We start from the raw sequence: 19,599 nt of genomic DNA, 5'->3' as shown, positions 1-19,599 counted from the left end.
ATGAAATTACAGGTTCCATGCTTGGTTACTGTACATACACCTCTTTCGAACCTCCTGGAAATATCCAGTGATCTTCTATATAATCAAAATTATATCTTAACACTTCACACTTAAGTGCACTTTGCTTTAATACTAACATTAGTCTAAATAAAATAAAAGTAGCAGGACAATGATTTCTATGAATTGTTCGGCTGTTCAGTTCTCTTTAAGAACTTCAATTATTTATATAATATGTCAGTACATAAGTAAATAAACAATGGTCATTCAACACTGGTTGTGTTGTTTGTATGGCAAATACTTAGAAATCTATGAAGTGGTCGCACGGTACTTGAATTTTGTTTAAAAGGTGTTAGATTCCGACCACCCGGTCTCGTTTGCGTTAAGATTTTTCCGTTCAATAGGGTAGATGACTAATTTTTGTATTAATGTCCTTCTGGTAGATTAAGTTCAAACATTACACATGTAATTTTTGTTTTCTTACGGAAACAAATTACATTCGACAATGTATTAATCAGTTATGGGTACATTTTATACGTAGAAATTACGTTTGTAACTAACTCTCATTCCTAAACTTTGATTCATTTTATCTTAGTATTGTTTTCTTATACGATAAAATTGTGTATTTAATATCTTTTCATTAGCTACGGACTAAATAGATTCCTAATTTTCATACCCCGTCATCATCCCTATTCTCTTTATTACATTTAAAGTCATATTAGCGACTTTATTAAGAACTGAAAGCACTCATTAATAGTCGATAGAAATCCATTGCCTTGCTATGAGCCTCCTCTAAAAAAAAGGCTTTTCTATTCTTGTTAGGGATCATGGTCTATAAAGATAGTTTTATCAGAGAACACTGATTCCTTAGTCCTTCTTGGGCTCTCTGCTGTCACAACGATGACGATATTTTTTTCAAACGTTGCCCCACACTAGGACTTTCTCCTGTGTCGTGGGTGCGTTTACAAACATACAAGTTCACATGCACATGACACCCAGATTTTGAAAAGTTTTGCTAAACACTAAACCTATTTTTTTTTCTTCCACAGCGGTTTCCTTAGAAAACTTAGTGGATAACTGTAACAAGCTGCTAGAGAAGTTCCACTACTCCTGGGAGATGATGCCTCTGGTCCTGGTCATCCTGAATTACGCAGGCAGTGACGTGGACGAGGCATCACGGAAAATAGACGAAGGTAGGCCTTTATTCGTTCAAATGCCAATTGCAATTGTCCTTCTGTTATTTATTTGCATAGCGATTGTTCGCTGTAGTTATATAGAGTTGAATTGAGCGCTAAAAAGATTTTTCATTGAGGTATTTGTGAAAAGAGTTGTTTAATTCAACTCGTATCGTAATTTGCAACTATGTATTATGTTTTATGTTCACTGTTTTTGTGTTGTTAACAGCAAATTAATGCCGATAAAGAGAATGACAGAAAAACTGAAATCTCAATTAATCCGGTAATTACAAAAAGTGAATAGCTAACCATCATGAAATCGTTCTAGAAAGCTTTTTAGCGCTCGTACAAATTAGTTGTTCGTGCTACATTGTAGGTGAGACGCCTAAATGTCTTTCGTACTTCGAGTGCGGATGTAACAGTGTTATATGAGCGGCCATTGTTATTTCCATACGTGACTGGAACGCTGCTCAGCCCAGTTGTAGGGCTCCCTGCAGTCTCGCACGAACCAGCCTTTATTTAGCCACAGCCGGGAGTTGCATTGGAAATAGACGCCTGCTCATAAAGTAACCTTAATAGTAATCATGACTGAATTTAATAATAATTTAATTTTAGTTCCAAATCTTTGGATCGGTCTCGGTTTTTTGATAGACTCCATTCGAGTGATGTCAAAAATGGATCTTAAAACAAAGATTTTAGGCTTGTTTCGACCGGTAACAGTACCCTTAGTACGAGTTTGCTTAACGTTTAAAGTAATCAAAACGAGAGCGCGTTCGGCGCTTTGGCCAATTTGTTGGTTTATTCGAACTTGCCAATCAGAGCGCCGAACCTCGCCGAACGCGCTCCCGTTTTTAAACGTAAAGCAACCTCATTGTAAGGTTACAAATTTATAATTTTATCTTTTATGATAAGATGAAAAAACTTAAGACAATTGTGTATCTTTATGTGCTATCTTATACTAATCATGAAAAATCATGCTATAAAATTTTCCAAATAAAAAAATAATCTATTTCCAATGTAACTCGCTAGCGTCTCTATTCTTCTTTTGTCCTGTGTACATGTCGGGGTTCACAAACCTTTTTTTAATGTTCCTTGTATAAAAAGATATGATTTACGATACAAGTAAGTTGTACCTGGGTGTTGTTATTCTCTGGCCATATTTTCGTTAACTATCCTTGTTGTGGTAGGTAGATATGTAATCATGATTTATATGTATTTTATATTTGTGTTGTTGACAGACAAGTTGAATAATAATAGGTTAAATAGTTGAGATAAATGGAATGTTTGATTTGTTTTAAATGGCTAGAATATTGTGAAATATACATGAATATATACAGTTTTCGGTGATAGGATTTAAACTTTTGGCACTATTAATAATTTGGCAAGTTAAGATCGTTAAGACGTTTTAAAATTCGAAGTAATCGTATTTATTATTCTAGTAAGTTTCTTTATTATTTGTTGACATCAATTTAGTATTTTGTTAAAAACTAACGTGGTTAAGTAAAACCATTGACTTTGTTTGATAGACAAGTTTTGAACATGAAATAAAACTACACTAGAATACAAGTGTGAATATAGAAGTTAAAAATAAATTATTATTTTCGTACCTACACAAGGTTTTACATATAAATGCTTTTGTTTTTAAAAACAAAATGGCCGCTCCTGTCGCAATACAGAAGTGACAGAAGACATGTAGTTGCATATTTATTTTTAATATTTCTATTTATAATATTTGTTAACATGAGTTATTACTCTACAAATCATACACGGTGAAATTAAACCTCGTTTTACATATAAATATTTCATTTAAATACAATATTTTTGTATTTATTTCGTTACCTCTCTCAATTATCAACTTGTGTATAATTTATTGCGTATTTCAATGGCCTAAAAACATAAATTATTCGTATATGAATAAATTTTAAATTAACTTTCTGAATAGTAGAAATAAAAAGAGATAGGTACAATATTTATGTAGATTCGTTTCGTATTCGTATGACATGTATCGATGCAATTTCGTTGAAGAATTTTGTACCAGGACAAAAGAATAATTCTTGGCTACTGTGTTCCTATTTTAGTGTAAAAGGGTTTATTAGTATTTTTATTTAAAAGTGCTAGTAAACTTGGCTAATAAATTCATGTTAAGACAACACCTTAATAATTTTATTTTATTTTTTCAATACTTAAAACTATGTTCACATATTTAATGACATGTAGGTACAGTCAGCACATTTGTTAACCGCCGTACTCAGAGTCATTTAATGGTTACTTAACCTAGTCGTTCGTTCATTTCGTTTTGGTCTTCAGTCTGTTAACATAATGTTTTCATAATAATCTACTAAATTAATATTTGAAACGAATAAAAAATATAAGTAACTAGATTAATATTAAATTAACTTTATAAAGGTGTTGTATTAACAGTTAAAAGTGGACAAATCAATATAATGGTTGAATAACTTCTTATTGACTTGACAGCTTTTTTTTTCGCAATGCGAATATGTGTGTATTGGAAACCTTTTGTTGTGTTTTTTGTAAAACATAAATTTTCGTTAAATTTCGATCTGAGTCAATTAGTTAATATGAATTTAAATAAGTATATTTAATTAATTATTTACTTGGAATCGTCTGTCTTAATTATTGTCATTACTGTACGAAAATATGAAATGTGAAAATTTTTTATTGTCATTGCCCCAACAAAAGGTTTCTTTTAAAATCTTGTATAAAAAACTGCATTTTAATAGTCATACTTTGATATAAATAAAGCTAAACAGAAAACACATCGTGTTCTAATTTCAAGATACCTATATTTGACAGATGTCACAACCGAACCTTTTCAGCCATCTTGAATTTGTCTATGATTTTTTTTTTGAGGGAGAAAATGATTCAATGTCTCTCCCGCCTTGTCTATGGTTTAATGCAGTTTTTTTTTTCTCCCGCCAAGCGATTGTCCAATTTGCGCATTGTTTGTTCTCAGGAAAGATGATAATCAACGAATACGCGCGGAAGAACAATCTGAACGTGTTCGACGGGTTAGAGCTGAGGAACTCGACACGCCAGTACGGACATTAATAGTAATAAATAGTTTTTACCACCAACAACACTGAAACTGTGCTAACACTTTGACAGTGACAGGTGTAGTGGGCTGTGACAAACTTCATTCTGGTTCCTTTTTTAAAATTCAAATCATTTCTTTTCGGCCAGCGACAAAATTTTTTCGTGTTGTTTTTTTTTTAATTTAAAAATAGTATAATAGTTTCTTTTTGGCCAGACAATCAGTTCTATAAATAAGTATTTGAAAGAACGCTATTTAAAATGTTTTGGAATGTGACATCTATTTTAATTTTGACAAGAATGAAGTTTGTTACATACGACATATTTCACAGCACATCGTCGTTTACGCAAAATAACACAACACTTTACAGTTACACAAACTATCTACCTACACAAGACATGACTCATTGCACACAACCATTAGATACTTACATACGATCACAATAACATAATACAGAACCAGTTAAAACAAGATTGCCTATTTTGGGGAACGATCTTCTCACACTAAGAAAAAGCAATCTACTGAGTATTCTAATTTGTCTTGCCAAAAAAGAAAAAATAAAATAGGTTACATATTAGGTTAGCAATACCAAAAAAAATCCCACCGATCAAAAACCCAAGACAGTAAAGTAAAAAAGATTCCGTCTGCTATTAGTAGATAATTAAAACAACTAGTGTTGTTCATTCCTTTCGTACATTAGGTTAAACGAACTAAATAACTTTAACAGTTATTGGTTTAATATATTATTATAATATAATATAATAATAATATTAGGGACTAATAACAGCTTCTCTGTAAAAGTGTCGTATTAGCTGACAAACAGAGCCGTATTAATTATACGGGTCCTCGGGCTACGGGGTACTAAAACTTCCCAATTTTTTATTTCATATACATATATTACAAAGCTCCAAATATAAATAATTTATTTCTTTTTTTCTGCGTAAAGCATGCGTTCAAAAGTTGGCAGGCAACATTAGGAAAATTAACGTCATAATAAGAGCCCCCAAATATGAGCTCGCTGTTATAGCACCGGTAAGTCTCCTCCTTGAGGCATGAGAAACAGGGTGGGAAAAGACATTAGATAAAAAAAGTGGGGCCCTAAACAAAATTTTATACGGGGCCCTGCTAAGTCTCCCTACACCACTGCTGACAAATGAAGATCGTTACAGATTTAAATATAAGCGTGATTTGTTCTATAACGTTTAAAATGTACGAGTATCTGAATGCTTAATAGTCGTCGTGAGAGCAGAGTTAATATTATTATCCTGGGATTCATTGGGATAATGTGAGCTTTAGATAGTTATGAACATAAATTGTTGCTACAATTTCAATATTTTGTGCTGCAGTACTTTAATAGTTTATAATAATGAAACATTCTATTTTTCCTGAGATATACGGCCCGGGTCTTTTCAAGGTTAGAGTGAATAGGTACTTTCTAAGTCTGTGTGCTCCATCTTCGGCCACATCTTCGCTTTGCCGTTCTGGCAGAAAGCGGGTTGGTGGTCAAACGCAGACTTATTAACGCAAAAAAATGCAACGGTACTTGTCTCCTTTTTGGACATTAAAAGTCGATGTCCGAATTCTGTACTAAGAAATGTTTTAAAAACAATTTTTAAATTGATTCCTTTACGGGTTTAGCCTCAGGCATTTAGCAATGACATTCGTAAAGAGTAATATATCAAAATATATGCATATTTCGTATGTTGTGTTGATTAACGACATCTCAACCAAATATATCGTTCTGTTACGCGATAAATTATACCTTAAACAGATGTGCATAAGTCATAAAATGACATACACGCTAATTGGACATGTTTACAATCAGACTTATGTCTACTTACGGCTTCACCGTTATTTTAAATACAATATTATTAAAGTGTGGGAGAGCCATGCTTCGGCAGTAATGGGCCAACTCGACCGGAGTGATACCACGGCTTCACAGAAAACCGACGTGAAACAACGCTTGCGTTGTGTTTCGTTGTGTGAGTGCCCAATTATCCCCGAATCCTCAACAATCATCAAATCCCTGACCTCCAAAAGCCCTGCACTGCCCTTGTAACGCCTCTGGTGTTTGGGTGTCCATCGTCGGGTCGCTTACTTACTATAAGGTGATCCGTCTGCTAGTTTACCGGCTTATCCTATAAGAAATGCGTTTCACAATAATGTGTGACGATGCAACTGAATTCACAATTGCTATCCGTAGTCTGGTTTACGTATAAAATGGTTTTATTTCACAATTTTATTATTACAAGTTAGTTCATTTAATTTGTCGTACTAACAGTTCGTTTCAGTCGATAAGATTATTTTAAATGTCGAGTTAAAATTAATTGTTTAATTACATCTTTAGCGCCTTTTTGAGTGTTTTAATGATGCTATCAAAAGTAGTATCATTAAGTATAAAGTGAAGTTGTTATAGTTTTATATTTAACCCATTTATTGTCCTATTTTGACATTACATTACGAGGTACCTACAGTGCCCTCCAAAAGTTAGTTGAAATGATCAATAATGTAGTAAATGTGAGGAAATTATAATAAAACCAAATAAAATCGTGGCTTCAAGAATTATTTATTAAAATATAATCAATTTAGAATATTTCTGTCAGTAAGAGAAACATAACAAATTTTATAATTATAATTTATGTGGATTAACAATGAAATCACGTTACCAAAAGTTAGTTGAAATTGTTGGAAAATTTTTTTAAGGCTTGTGTCTTTGCGAATATTTTAACTTTTAATATTTTGTATGACCGCCGTTATTCTGTAGAACTGCTTTAAGGCGTCTAGGCATTGATTCTACAAGATTCTGTAATGTTTCTACCGGTATAATCGACCATGTTTCAAGAATTTTATTTTTAAACAAATTCCTGTTGCGTCTTATGGAAACAGGGATCCTGCGGTCTAATTCATCCCATAAATGTTCAATGGGGTTAAGGTCGGGTGACATCGAAGGCCATTCCAGTAAATCCACTTCGTTATCTTCAAAATATTGTTTAGTTATCCTTACTGTATGCTTCGGATCGTTGTCTTGTTGGAACTTGAAAATCCGACCTAACCCCATTGTTTCAGCAGATTGTTTTAAATTGTCACGGAGAATATTACAATAGACCTGTGCTGTCATCTTGCCTTCAATTACTTGCAGTCGGCCCACACCATGCCAAGAAAAACACCCCCAAACCATCACACTCCCACCGCCGTGTTTCACAGTGGGCTGCAAGTATTTGTCGTCGTAAGAGTTATCATTGCTTGTGCGCCATACAGTTTGCCGACGGCGATTTCCAAATAGTTCGAACTTCGATTCATCGCTAAAGACTACTCTCTTCCAAAATTCTATTGGTTTATCCGAATACTTGCGGGCGAACTCCAACCTTCGCTTTTTATGCATCGATGTTAAAAGAGGTTTCTTTCTGGCAATGTGACCTCGTAAATTAGCATCATGCAGGCGTCGCCTGATAGTAGTTTCAGAAACCGAGGTCCCTGCTTCCTGTAACTGATCTTTGATCTCTCGTACCACAATCTTGGGATTAATTTTACACTGCCGCACTATTAGTCGATCATCAACAGAAGTAGTAGCCCTAGGACGCCCCGACCGTGGCCTATCTGCAAGACTAGGACATTCTAAACTTTTCTTTATTATTTTTCGGACACCTTCTGGACTTACTTTAAATAATTTTCCCACGGCACTAAAGTTTTTAATTTTTTCGTATTCATACACAATCTTTATTCTTTCTTCGACAGTTAATTTTCGCCTCGGAGCCATTATTAATTCAAAAACAGTCAAATCACCTTACAATATCTTATTATTAAATTTAAACTACGCACACTGCCTTAACAATAATAATAAAAGAATTTAAAACCACGGGAGTATCGGATATCGTTTAAAGTTTGCTATTTCAACTGACTTTTGACGCGCTCAATTCAAGTAGTGCACACATAAACATAGATTTTGAAAGAAATCAAAATGAATTTCGGGGAATTCCCTACTGTACGTATTAGAATAGTGTATCCAAACATAAATAGTAAACAGTTCATTCATAGAAACTGCGTATTTTGGAAAATATATAACATCATTGATAAGGTGAACTAATTTCAACTAACTTTTGGAGGGCACTGTACATCTCCACTTTATCGATAAATTGTAGTACTTACTTTATGTGAGTGTTAAAACGGAAAAAAGTATTCTAGGCATACACATATCTCTTTAGCCCCTATTTCCATGCACAGGAAAGTCAAACAAACAAAAAAGCTTCGCATTTATATTATTGGATACATAATTATAAGGTTTGGTTATTTTTGGCATGGATCAAAATTATTATCCCACTAATATTAAAAATGCGAAATTTTGTATGATTGTTTGTTACGCACGTGAAAATGGTTGAAAGGATCGAGATGAAATTTGGAACAGGGGTAGATAGGATAGATAAATGAAATTTGGAACGCGGCTGAAGCCGCTGGCAGATACTACTAGGTAATAAAAATACATGCCAAAACTAACATTGGAATAGATTGATAGATGCATAAATATATTGCCAATTTTGAAAAAAGCTTTAGTAATTTAACAAATATAATAATATTTCAAGGTTGCCCATACATAAGATCTCATATCTCCATTTTATTCGTAAACCAGAATACTCCATACAAACACAAAACAAATAAAAACAAAACACTGACATCACATCGAAAATATGACGTTGTTATATTCCATTGCTGGTTTTGTTCAAAGATATTATTGACAGCTTTAATTAAATCATAGTTACTGCGCAATGGAACGCGAACTTCGTTTGTTTTTCGAAATAGGTACTCATTAGAACTCGAATGAAATTGAAGTTGCAATTTTGTACCTTATTAGTTTACGGTTAAGTGTCATGGTTGCTTGTTGGTATATTTTAAAATAAGACTGATGAAGGAAGGTAGGATATGAATAGAATATGGGAACATCATAGTCTCATGTACCTATGTCAGGCATACCTAGACAAGTGCCTAGGGCGCTAGGTAATTCCGAAGCTGCGGATAACGTAAAAGGTTACCGGGGCTCCGGCTCAAAGCAGGAGAAGAAAAGGGGTGGTTTTTAGTCAGTAAGAGTCTGACACCTCCCTCTCGCCTCACCCAAGGCGGGAGAAGTCAAAGGATGACTTTCCCACCTTAAAAAAAAAAAAAAAAAATAGGGCGCTAGGTTACAGAGAGACACCGAGGCGTGTTGTCGTGAGACGCATAATTATGACCAAAATATTAGAAATGCCTATGAAGAGCTTGCCTAAGACATTTTCTAGGTTTAAACCGCCTCTGTCTGTGTTTTTTATTGTTTTTTAACACCTTTAACACCATGGGGGTTACCGACGTTTAATTAGCAAACGATTTGCCTTCAACAGTTTTCTATTGGCAGTCATAAATTTTACTAGATTTTAGTACTAGTCTCCTAGGCGTTTCGTATTAGACCTACATTTACAAAGTAACTAGTGATAAGTAAATAAACAAAACCTCTATTTGCTCAAGGAACAATGAAACTGTAATTTGTCTAGAAAGCTAAATTAGGTGTAATCATTGTTTTAATGTCCTACAGTACAAAACTAACAAACTACAATCCAGCCCGACAAATGCCCTTAGGATAAGTGCTATTTCAAATGATACTTTGGTATATACCAAAACCAGTATATCTTGGTCTCGCTTTGTATCATCTTTTCGCATACTCAAGGGTCAGTTAATAGTGGTTTATGTAGCTTGATTGTGTATCTGGTATTTGTACCTGTAGTCATTTTGTAAGGCCTGTCTTTCGTAAACCAATCAAGGGTTTGTTTGTTGCTTTGTTAAAGGTTTTATTTGTTCTTTTTTACCACATAACCCACTTAACCTATGAGTAGCATTCCAATATGCAATATGAGCCTCTAGCATGGCTTGAAACTAGTTGAGTTCCTTGTGAAACAGTTACGTTAGTAAGCCAATAACATAATTTAATTATTGACCCGTTTTTAGTTTAAAGCAATATTAGGTACGTCACAGTTTTCACGGAGTCTGGAAATGTGCCCGGTATATCAATAGGCCCACCCCACCACATGGGACTTATAACACAAATGGTAGCCAATGTGGGTGTACTTGAATACCGGTATTACGTGCCGTAATATCGCCTCTGCCTAAACAAGACGTTGTTTTTTTTTTCAATACTAACATACATCGAATAATATAACACCTGACCTAACTTGTCCTGAATAAAATTAAAAACTTCGTATGTTTTCCATTACCATTCATTATTTTACTTTGACCGACCTGGGAGTTCAACTTAGGATTTGAAACCCTACGACTTGTCGTCTAGACAGTCATTTCCTTATATTGAAATATTATTGAAATCGAGTCGCATTAGATATATTTCAAGTGATTTTCGACTCAAAAGACTAAATATTAAAGTTGAAAATCCTATAACGTTCCTTGTCTGTTCTGTACATTCTAATGCCAGCCAGATACCTACATGTGACATGCGCAAGAGTTTTACGATATTTCCCAGAAAGGCATAACGATGCGTCGGCGCAGACATTTTGTTAGACGTCTTCATCACGATTGGACGATAGCCAACATTATTAAGATTGCTCGTTTAATTTCTCTTTTCAAAGAATTTAGTCCATTTAGAGATGATGAGTTTGACTAGACTAGAGCAATTGGTCTCGGACACCAGGCACAAATACCAGACTCCGTGCTGTTACTGAGAAATTATCGAAACACCATTAAAACCGACGCCGAAATCTGTGATTACGAAATAAATTATTATGTTATCGACTTACTCACATTAGTTTGACGAGGAACTCACAAGCCATGCTAGAGGCTCACATTGATTACATACGCGGGATCACACTTGGACAACGACTCAGTAAAAAAAACAATAATTACTACGTATAATAACTACATAGGTACTTAATTAATTGCAAAAGTTAAATTAAAAAGTAATACAAATGTGAACATCAATGCCTAAACAAAGTTACCTCACCAACAGATGGTAACTAATTGTTATAAACTAAAAATAAACACAATAGTACCATTATTATTAAAAAAACCGCTCTAATAATAAGTCCAAAGTCAAAACCTTCGAATTATCAATTTATTATTATAAAAAAAATAATAGAAACCGATGTAAAACCTAAGAATATCATTCAATTGTTTTTAATTGTATAAAATTGTAATTACCTGGCCATTTGTGTCTGGAGTTTTTAATGAATTGGGACAAAGATGTATTTTATGTGTGGCCACTAAACACGATGTAATATTACAAGCGTTTATTTGTAATGTGTGAGAGAAGTGGAATCTTGCAAATAAATTTTGAAGCGGCTCAACTGCCTCGTTGTTTGTGTGGTTGCAAGTGCGACTGCCGGACAAGTGGTCTCGGATTCGATTCCCGGGTCGGATAAAGTATTACTGGGCTTTTTTTGGCTGGTGCTCTTTCAAATTAAAATCATTTCTGTTTAAATGGTGCCTACCTAGTTAAGGTAGAAAATAGTTCGAGAGTTAGGTAAAATCAAGAACATTAATTTTACTGTTCTTTTTTTTTCAATATCGGATATCATACATTTTGACATACATTGAGAAGTCAACTTATATGAATCGGATAATTATGAAAAAAAAGTGTGATTAAAATTAATATCCGCACCAAATAACGGGTCATAAAGTTGGTAAAGTCATTTTACGTTTAGCTTTAAAATATTTATACGCAGTATAGACGATTAACTCGTAAGATGTTGAAGAAAAAAACATAAATCCATGTACTAAATGAGTTCGTTAATAATTCAGATGCTAATTATATCTTTTTACGATCTTCAGCACCTACTGACAATGTCTTTTGTTTGATCGCGTGAAAACTGTCTTGAACATCAAATCGAATTAAAGAAATAATTATTTTCTTTGTTTTAAAATAAATATTTCTTTCTGCTCACCAGTACCATCCATAGCCGTATGACATGATACCACGTGTTAATCACATGAAATTCCGACGTGAAACAACGCTTGCGTATTTGTTATTTCGTTGTAGTGAGTAAGGTTACCGGAGGCCCAATTACCCATCGCTTTACGCAGCTTCCCAATTACCGTATTCCATCAACATCCCTTAAATTCCTGAGCCCCCAAAATGACCGGCAACGCACGTTGTATGAGGCCCCTGGTGTTTCGGATGTCCATGGGCGGTGGGCGATTGCTTACCTTTAACGGCTTATTCCATAAAAAAAAAACCATTCAATCTGTATAATTAAAATTTCTGTTAGTTTCACAAATATATTAAAATTATGGCTCAATATTTATAATTACCATTAGACTTTCCCGCTGTCTTACTGGCCACACTCCTTTATTTCCGTCGTTCCACGATATATCTATAGAGATGTCGGAACCATTGTAATTTTATCGATATTTGTGACCGATGTACTTATTAGTGGTTGGCAATACCGTGTTATTAATTCATTTGTTGTGTTGGGTATTTGTAGTTTTATATGGAGATGGTAATTTTAGTGAGAGGGTAGTATAAGAGTAAGTATTTTAGGTAAGTGGTTGAGCGATGTCGTTGTAAATGTACTAGGGTTATTTCATTAGTGAAAATGTGTCGTCATTTTTGTCTTCTTAGGTTAAAAGTTGGTAAACATGTTTCATTCATTTACATTTAAAACATACAACAGCAACCATGACGTCACAACACGACGGTGGCATCCGTCACCGTCTCGAACATAATCAACAATTCTTAGCCATACATTGTGCTACATTGCAACTTGAGTTTCGTTTCCACGTTACACGTTCCACACACAAAGTGACACAACAAAATAGTTGCACACGATAAAGTGGTTAAGTCAGAATCAGCTGTATTAACAAAGTCTAACCAGTCGTGATTTCAACTTTACAGTGACCGGACGAAGGTGGTGAAATTCGAAATGCAACCTCAGTGACATTCCATATTCAAAAAATTCGAATTTAACGGCCATCGTGGTGCTGTGCTAGTGTCGATATTTTATTTAGAATTATTTTCTTTTTTGTAGGAAAATGGCGGAAATTAATAATATAAGTGGTGTACTATCGTCGTCGATGAAGTTATTTTGCGAATGATACTTTGTTTTACAAGTGCCGTGTTTTGTGTGGACGCTTGCTGTGCGATGCTGTGTTGCGAACGACAACGGACTTGACTGTGGCTACCTCCGGCGTGTCGGTGAGTTTATTTGATATTGTTATTAGCAATTCAATGGACATTGCAACATGATAGAATCTCAATTATTTTAAAAGTGTCTATTGAGTTGTTTTATTATTTAAGAATTGCACAAACGCTTTTCAATTGTATACAAATGTTAGTTGCCGATAGATTTGTATTACGTTGCATTTCTGAGACGTTTGTTTGCCGTCTTGCCTTCTTTGTGTTCAAATGGAAAGCGTTAGTGTGCGTGTCAATCTATTTGTTCCAAGTACTTGTTTACTGCTCATATTCATAAGTAGAATTTTATGTTACAACGTACACATAAAATAAAATGCTATTTATGAAATAAGACAATTTGCGATGCGACGGAATTTATTTATGTTTTTATTGCTTTTACAAACCGGAGGAATGCATGCTATTTCTTGTCTTTATCTAAGTTTTTACGTTATTTTATGATCATTAAAACTCACAGGTTTAATTTGTACCCTATTATGGAGGCATAATCGAGTTATTTTTTTTTTTGGGACAAAACATACGTGTAATTTAATGCTACCTACTGAATTCGTGTTAATTCTCTTTTTGTAGCATTTTAAATTGTATACGGTTGTAATAGAGACTATAAAATTTATACTTTGTCCACACTATTTTGTCAGATACTTATGATATTTCTTTTGTTTTTTAACTGGCTCTTTAGATCGTTATAACACTTATTATAAACTTAACTAAAACATCGACATCTGTCTACCTACTTACGAAGCAGCAGTATCGATAACTATTTTATCGATTATCCAACATCACTAATTTGTTTAAACCCAATTAATCGATTTGTAATGAGTAGATATGATAATTACTGACTCTCATGTCTATTTAGATATGAAATTATCTTAAAACCTCTAGCGCTGAAGGTGGTCTTACTAAGAGAACATATTATTAAGTATATTTGTTCCTTTAGTAAGAGTTTGCTTTACGTTTAAGTTGGGCCGGCTCGACCGGAGTGATACCACGGCCTCACAGAAAACTGACGTGAAACAACGTTTGCGTTGTGTTTCGTCGTGTGACTGGGACTACCGTAGGCACAGACCGTAGGCCAAATTACTCCCCTTCCCAATCTTCCCAAAAGCCGGCAACCACAATCTTCTCATCAATAAATCTATAATAAACGTACCCTAAGTTACTCCTTAGTACATCAGCTACCTGCCAATAAAAGTCCCGTCAAAATCGGTCCAGCCATTTCAGAGATTAGCCAGAACAAACAAACAGACAAAAATTGTAAAAAATATTATTTTGGTGTATGTATCGTACGTACCATAGATACTATTTATATGCATGTAGTAGAAAAACGGTTATTTTAATATTACAAACAGATACTACAATTTTATTTATTAATCTAGACTAGACTTAGACTACTAACATGTACTAGTAAGTAGTTTTCTCCAGTACACTGTATTATGTCATGTGTTTAAAATAGTCAGCAGCGGTACTAATCTTTCATATCAATTAGTTTGACGATTTCTTTACGATCTCCGTTTTAACGCGCTGTGATTCATATTTATTGTGCAATGACTTTATTTGCAACTTAGGTATTTGTGTATATGAGTACTCTTTGTTAGTAGCTGTACAATATACATGGAGTATCTCGATAGGGAATCTAATCCTAGGGAAAAAATTAAGGACATTTCAGTTAAGTCGAAAGAACCTCCTGTTTATGAAAAAATAAACATCTTCATTAATTTTATTATAATTTTCGTGAGACACACTAAATTAATTATTACGTTTTCGGCTGACTTACGCAATAATTTGACGAGGAAGTCGACTAGTTTCAAGCCATACTAAAGGCTCATAGCAGCATTCCCGCATTCGGTGACGAAGCGTTTCTTTCTCTTCAAACAGTTATGTAGATTATAATCATACATTTTTGGACGTCCCTATCGTGTAAGACAGAGTCCTTATAAACTCACAATAGTTGTAAAAAGAAGTGTAGTTACACACAAAGAACATACGCAAAACATTCTCATAAATTATAGAAAAAGATATGAAGTAAAACAATAAAATAAAACCATTAACAACACCTAAATTACTTTTAAAGTGAAATAATTGGTACAAATTGTAAAACAAAATAAGATATTAGCGTCTGGCAACACAGGAACGGACATAATATTTATGAAATATCGTTTGAAAATTAGACTGGCAACTATTTGCTGGCCGCCATTGCTCGCTGGAGCCCGCCATAACCCGCTTAAACTTTTATAATCTACAATTATGGATTGTAAAAATGTAAAATGGAATTCCTTAATGACGTATGCTGTAAAAGGGGCCAAGAGAGGCAATGGTTTGCGTGTAGGCAGAATGTGTATTTATTTCTGAATACTAAGAAATAACAATAAAAGTTTTGCAATTATGTTATACTATCTGTTGTTTAGTACTTGTTAGCGGTGAGTTGCCATCTATAAAATTTGCTGTGTGTTGGTAGATAAATTGTTTTACTCGGTAGCTTGGGTAAGCTGTTGAGTATTGCCATATGCAAATAAAGGAAATGTGGAAATGTGCGTTTTAGTTCTGTTATGATATTATGCATAGTAAAGTAAATATGTTTTAATGGTTATTATAATTATGAAAATATTTAGTACTTAAAGTTAGCTTTAAGTATGTTTTAGATAATTTTTATAAGTAGGGACTATTTTTGTTAATGTATGGTAGTATACTCAGTGCACCTGTGTAGGTATTATTTATGCATTTATAGTTTTGATAATTATTGCTAAATTTACATCGGTTTTTTTCACTCTGCTGATTAGCGTTTATTATTAGTCAAATACGTAATTAAATAATTAAGAAATGAAAATATTCCATTTTTTCTATCACATTTTTATAACAGACTAGCTGACTCGACAAACTTCGTACAAGCCTCAAACATTTTTACTCTTCTGATTCTCTGGATATCCACAAATAATTCCGGACCAAAATTTGCCAAGTCAGTCCAGCCGTTGTCAAGATTTAGCGAGATTAACGAACAGCAATTAATATTTATATTTATACATAGATAAATAGATTCTAATATGAAAAACAGCTATACCAATTTCGTTTGACTTTTGTTGTAAAATAAGCAGCCAACTATATTAATGCCATTAAAAAAAAACGAAATTAACTTCTTTCCAAAATGTCGTTAAGTCATAAGTAATAGACAAATAACATTTTAACCTAACTACATCAAGTTCGCATCTTTGTTCATATAATAATAGTCTCTAACTAATAGAAATAAAGTCTATAATTGAGGAGCATGAGAGAGGACACCGGTGTTTTCCTGGCTGTTTGAACAACACGTTTACGCGGGAAAATGACTTACGTCACATTAAAACTTACAAGTTCGTTTTCAATTACGTTTCGTCGGTCATAAATATTTTGTAGTACGCAACGACCAATAGGAAACAGGCTAGCAACTTTGCAGCGAATTATAATTCGTTGGTTGGTTGGTTTTTTAACCGCAATACAGATTACCCGTATCCCCTATGGCCCTATGCGTTAGAAATATAAATAAAACTAAAACTTTTTTTTTAACTGCGGTAGGTCTGGTCTATGCTACAATATTGCATTGTGAGAAAAGTTAGAAGCTTTGCAGTAGGGGAATAAAATGACATAGGCACTAATAGGGTAGATGACTAATTTTTATTTGAATGTCCGTCTTGTAGATTATTTTAGAATATTAATCGCAAAGTGAGTGTTTATTTTAAATATGTAAGATATATTATACATTTATGATAAAAAAAGAAAGACGGATTGATCGTAAACAAATGTAATTATGTTCATTAACGGATGTTCTCTTATAATCGAATTGGGAATGGGAGAATGGAAATATAAGTTAGGTATATTTTAATGACTCCACGTATCTTACGATAGGGGCAAAAAGAAGATTAGTTAGAGTAATCGCATTGACAAGAAATTGACTAATCACCCACATAGTTAACCCATTCGGACAAACTGGTGTTGTCTAATCTAAACTAAATAACTAATTAAAGGCTTTTTAAAACATCACGCTACGATCAAAAGGGGCCGAGCAGAGCGGGTGAAAGTACGCGGAAGTAGGTAGTATTTTATAAATGTGTAGTAAAATACATATTTACAGTTATTTATAAGTCGACTAGCAGTATCAGTGTTGTATATTCATAAACTTTCACAATATGAGTGGGTACATGACTTAATTAATGTTAAGGAAGTCGTGTAACTATCTAGAAGTATGTTCTACGACAGAGATGGCGAACCTTTGCGTAACAACGTGACATTTATTAAAGAAATGTTTATTGAGGTGCTACATCATTAACATCATCATCATCAGCCGAAAGACGTCCACTGTTGAACAAAGGCCTCTCCAAAAGTTCTCCACGTAGAACGACAAGCTAGGTGGTACATGGTGTCATCAAAACAATAATTAAATTTTATTTGGTGGTTCGTTAAGCAAAATTCACACTGACCTGGAAGCATTTATGTAACTCTGAATCTTTAATGTTATTCGTATCATGAAAATATTTTTCTCTTTGTGCTAATTTGAACAGTCCTTACAAATACAGCATTATAACAGATGCGCTACATATCTGTAACATTCCTAGACAAACTACAACAATACAGATCTTTTGTGATTAAGAAGCTGATCCCACAGAATTTAATACTTGGTTATTTCATTATTTATTTTGTTTGCAAATATAAATTTTTTATTTTTCTGTTTTCGTAGAAATATTTAGTTGTATTATACTTCTGTCGACTAGTAATACTTGTAGTTTCATTTAAATCATATGAGTGATCTCCATACTGTATTATGTGTACGTATTTTGATAGTGCAGTCATTTGCAAGTCCTGACATTAAAGTCTGACCCCGCGACACGTGTAGTCTACTTTATCAATGCACTTATAACATATTAATAATCTGACGTTTTTAATGTGTGACCTGAGATAAACTTACATACATAGTTTAATTTTCTGTTCGTATTATGATCATTGAAGAGTTATTTTGTTTTGTTAATAAATGCATGAAGAAATTAGGTCGATGTCAAAACTCGAAACTCAAACCGTTTATTGCTTTCATGTATAGGTATATAGATGTTACATTAGCAGATTAGTTTTAAAATAAAACCTGGTTAGGATACGACAACATACATAATGATTATCTATGTGTCTTGTTGCGCCTCAAAGAGCCATCAGACCACCACAGATGGGACCCAGTAGGGCAGGCATCAGCCTGATCCGGAGCTGCGGACTACCTAGCGAGTTACCGGGGCTCCGGCTCGAAAAGCAGGAGTAGGAACGGTGGTTTTTAGTCAGTAAGAGTCTGACTCTCTCTCACCTCGCCAAAGGCGGGAGAAGTAATTGGATGATTTTCTCCTCATAAGAATTGTGTCTTATTCCTATGCGTAATTAGAAGTTTTGAGTGGATTTGTTGATTAAAATATTTGTTTTTGAGACAGCAGTCTTTGTAATATCGCTAGTTACAGGGAATTTTGCCCTATAAGTATATGGCACTAGTAGCCTCACTTTCTTTTATATGGGACTTGTAACATAACCGGTGAAAAGTAGGTGTTACCTTGTGTAAGCGCAAACGAAATGGCAATAAGATAAATACGAAATAGACATAATTTTTACACATTCTCGAAATTGTTAATGTAAGTTATCAATTTAAGATAACATTAAATTAATAAACTTAATTTGTTTTTGATTAAGGTCGCAATATTATCGCAAAGACGTCATCTGCGTGATCTGTCTCATATAAATATAGTTTAATATTTGATAAGTGCGTAAAATTGCACTTTTTTGTCTGTTATTTCATCCCTCGATTCACTCTGCTCTCTATATGAGGGCATGGTAAAGTTTCTAGATGGTCTAGTAAATAATGGTTATTGGTAACCTATCTACAGGTCATCATAGCTTGCACTCATGTGTCAATTTCTAATAATATATTTACTACTGTAAGACCAACGATCAGTCTTTAACCTATGACAATTTTCTTACTAGAGAATCTAGAGGGAGAATTTGACAAATTGTTTTTTATTAAAAAAACGTTACACCATAATATATTTTCTCCTGTATCATGGGTGCGTTAATAAACATACACATGACACCCAGACCCGGAACAACATTTTGTAGATCACACAAAGAGTTGCTCCGTGCGGGAATCGGTCAGAAGCTTATCTAACCTGAAATCTTCTCTCTTTTAAATAAAAATGAATTTCTGTTCGTTAGTCTCGCTAAAA

The 19,599-nt window shown here is 33.9% G+C and overlaps 1 protein-coding gene across 1 annotated transcript in view; it reads left to right on the top strand.

Moving 5' to 3' along the window:
- The window catches only part of LOC118275260 (protein doublesex), a 185,670-nt gene that overhangs the window by 58,947 nt on the left and 107,124 nt on the right, over window positions 1-19,599 (top strand). Inside the window, 3 exon segments of the mRNA XM_035593145.2 lie at window positions 1,047-1,190; window positions 4,147-4,228; window positions 13,301-13,384. Of these exon segments, the coding sequence (XP_035449038.2) occupies window positions 1,047-1,190; window positions 4,147-4,228; window positions 13,301-13,384 (310 nt within the window).

Source organism: Spodoptera frugiperda, chromosome 8 (genome assembly GCF_023101765.2).
Source record: "Spodoptera frugiperda isolate SF20-4 chromosome 8, AGI-APGP_CSIRO_Sfru_2.0, whole genome shotgun sequence".
In the NCBI taxonomy this organism is placed as follows: domain Eukaryota; kingdom Metazoa; phylum Arthropoda; class Insecta; order Lepidoptera; family Noctuidae; genus Spodoptera; species Spodoptera frugiperda.
This window is presented reverse-complemented; position numbering and strand designations above follow the sequence as displayed.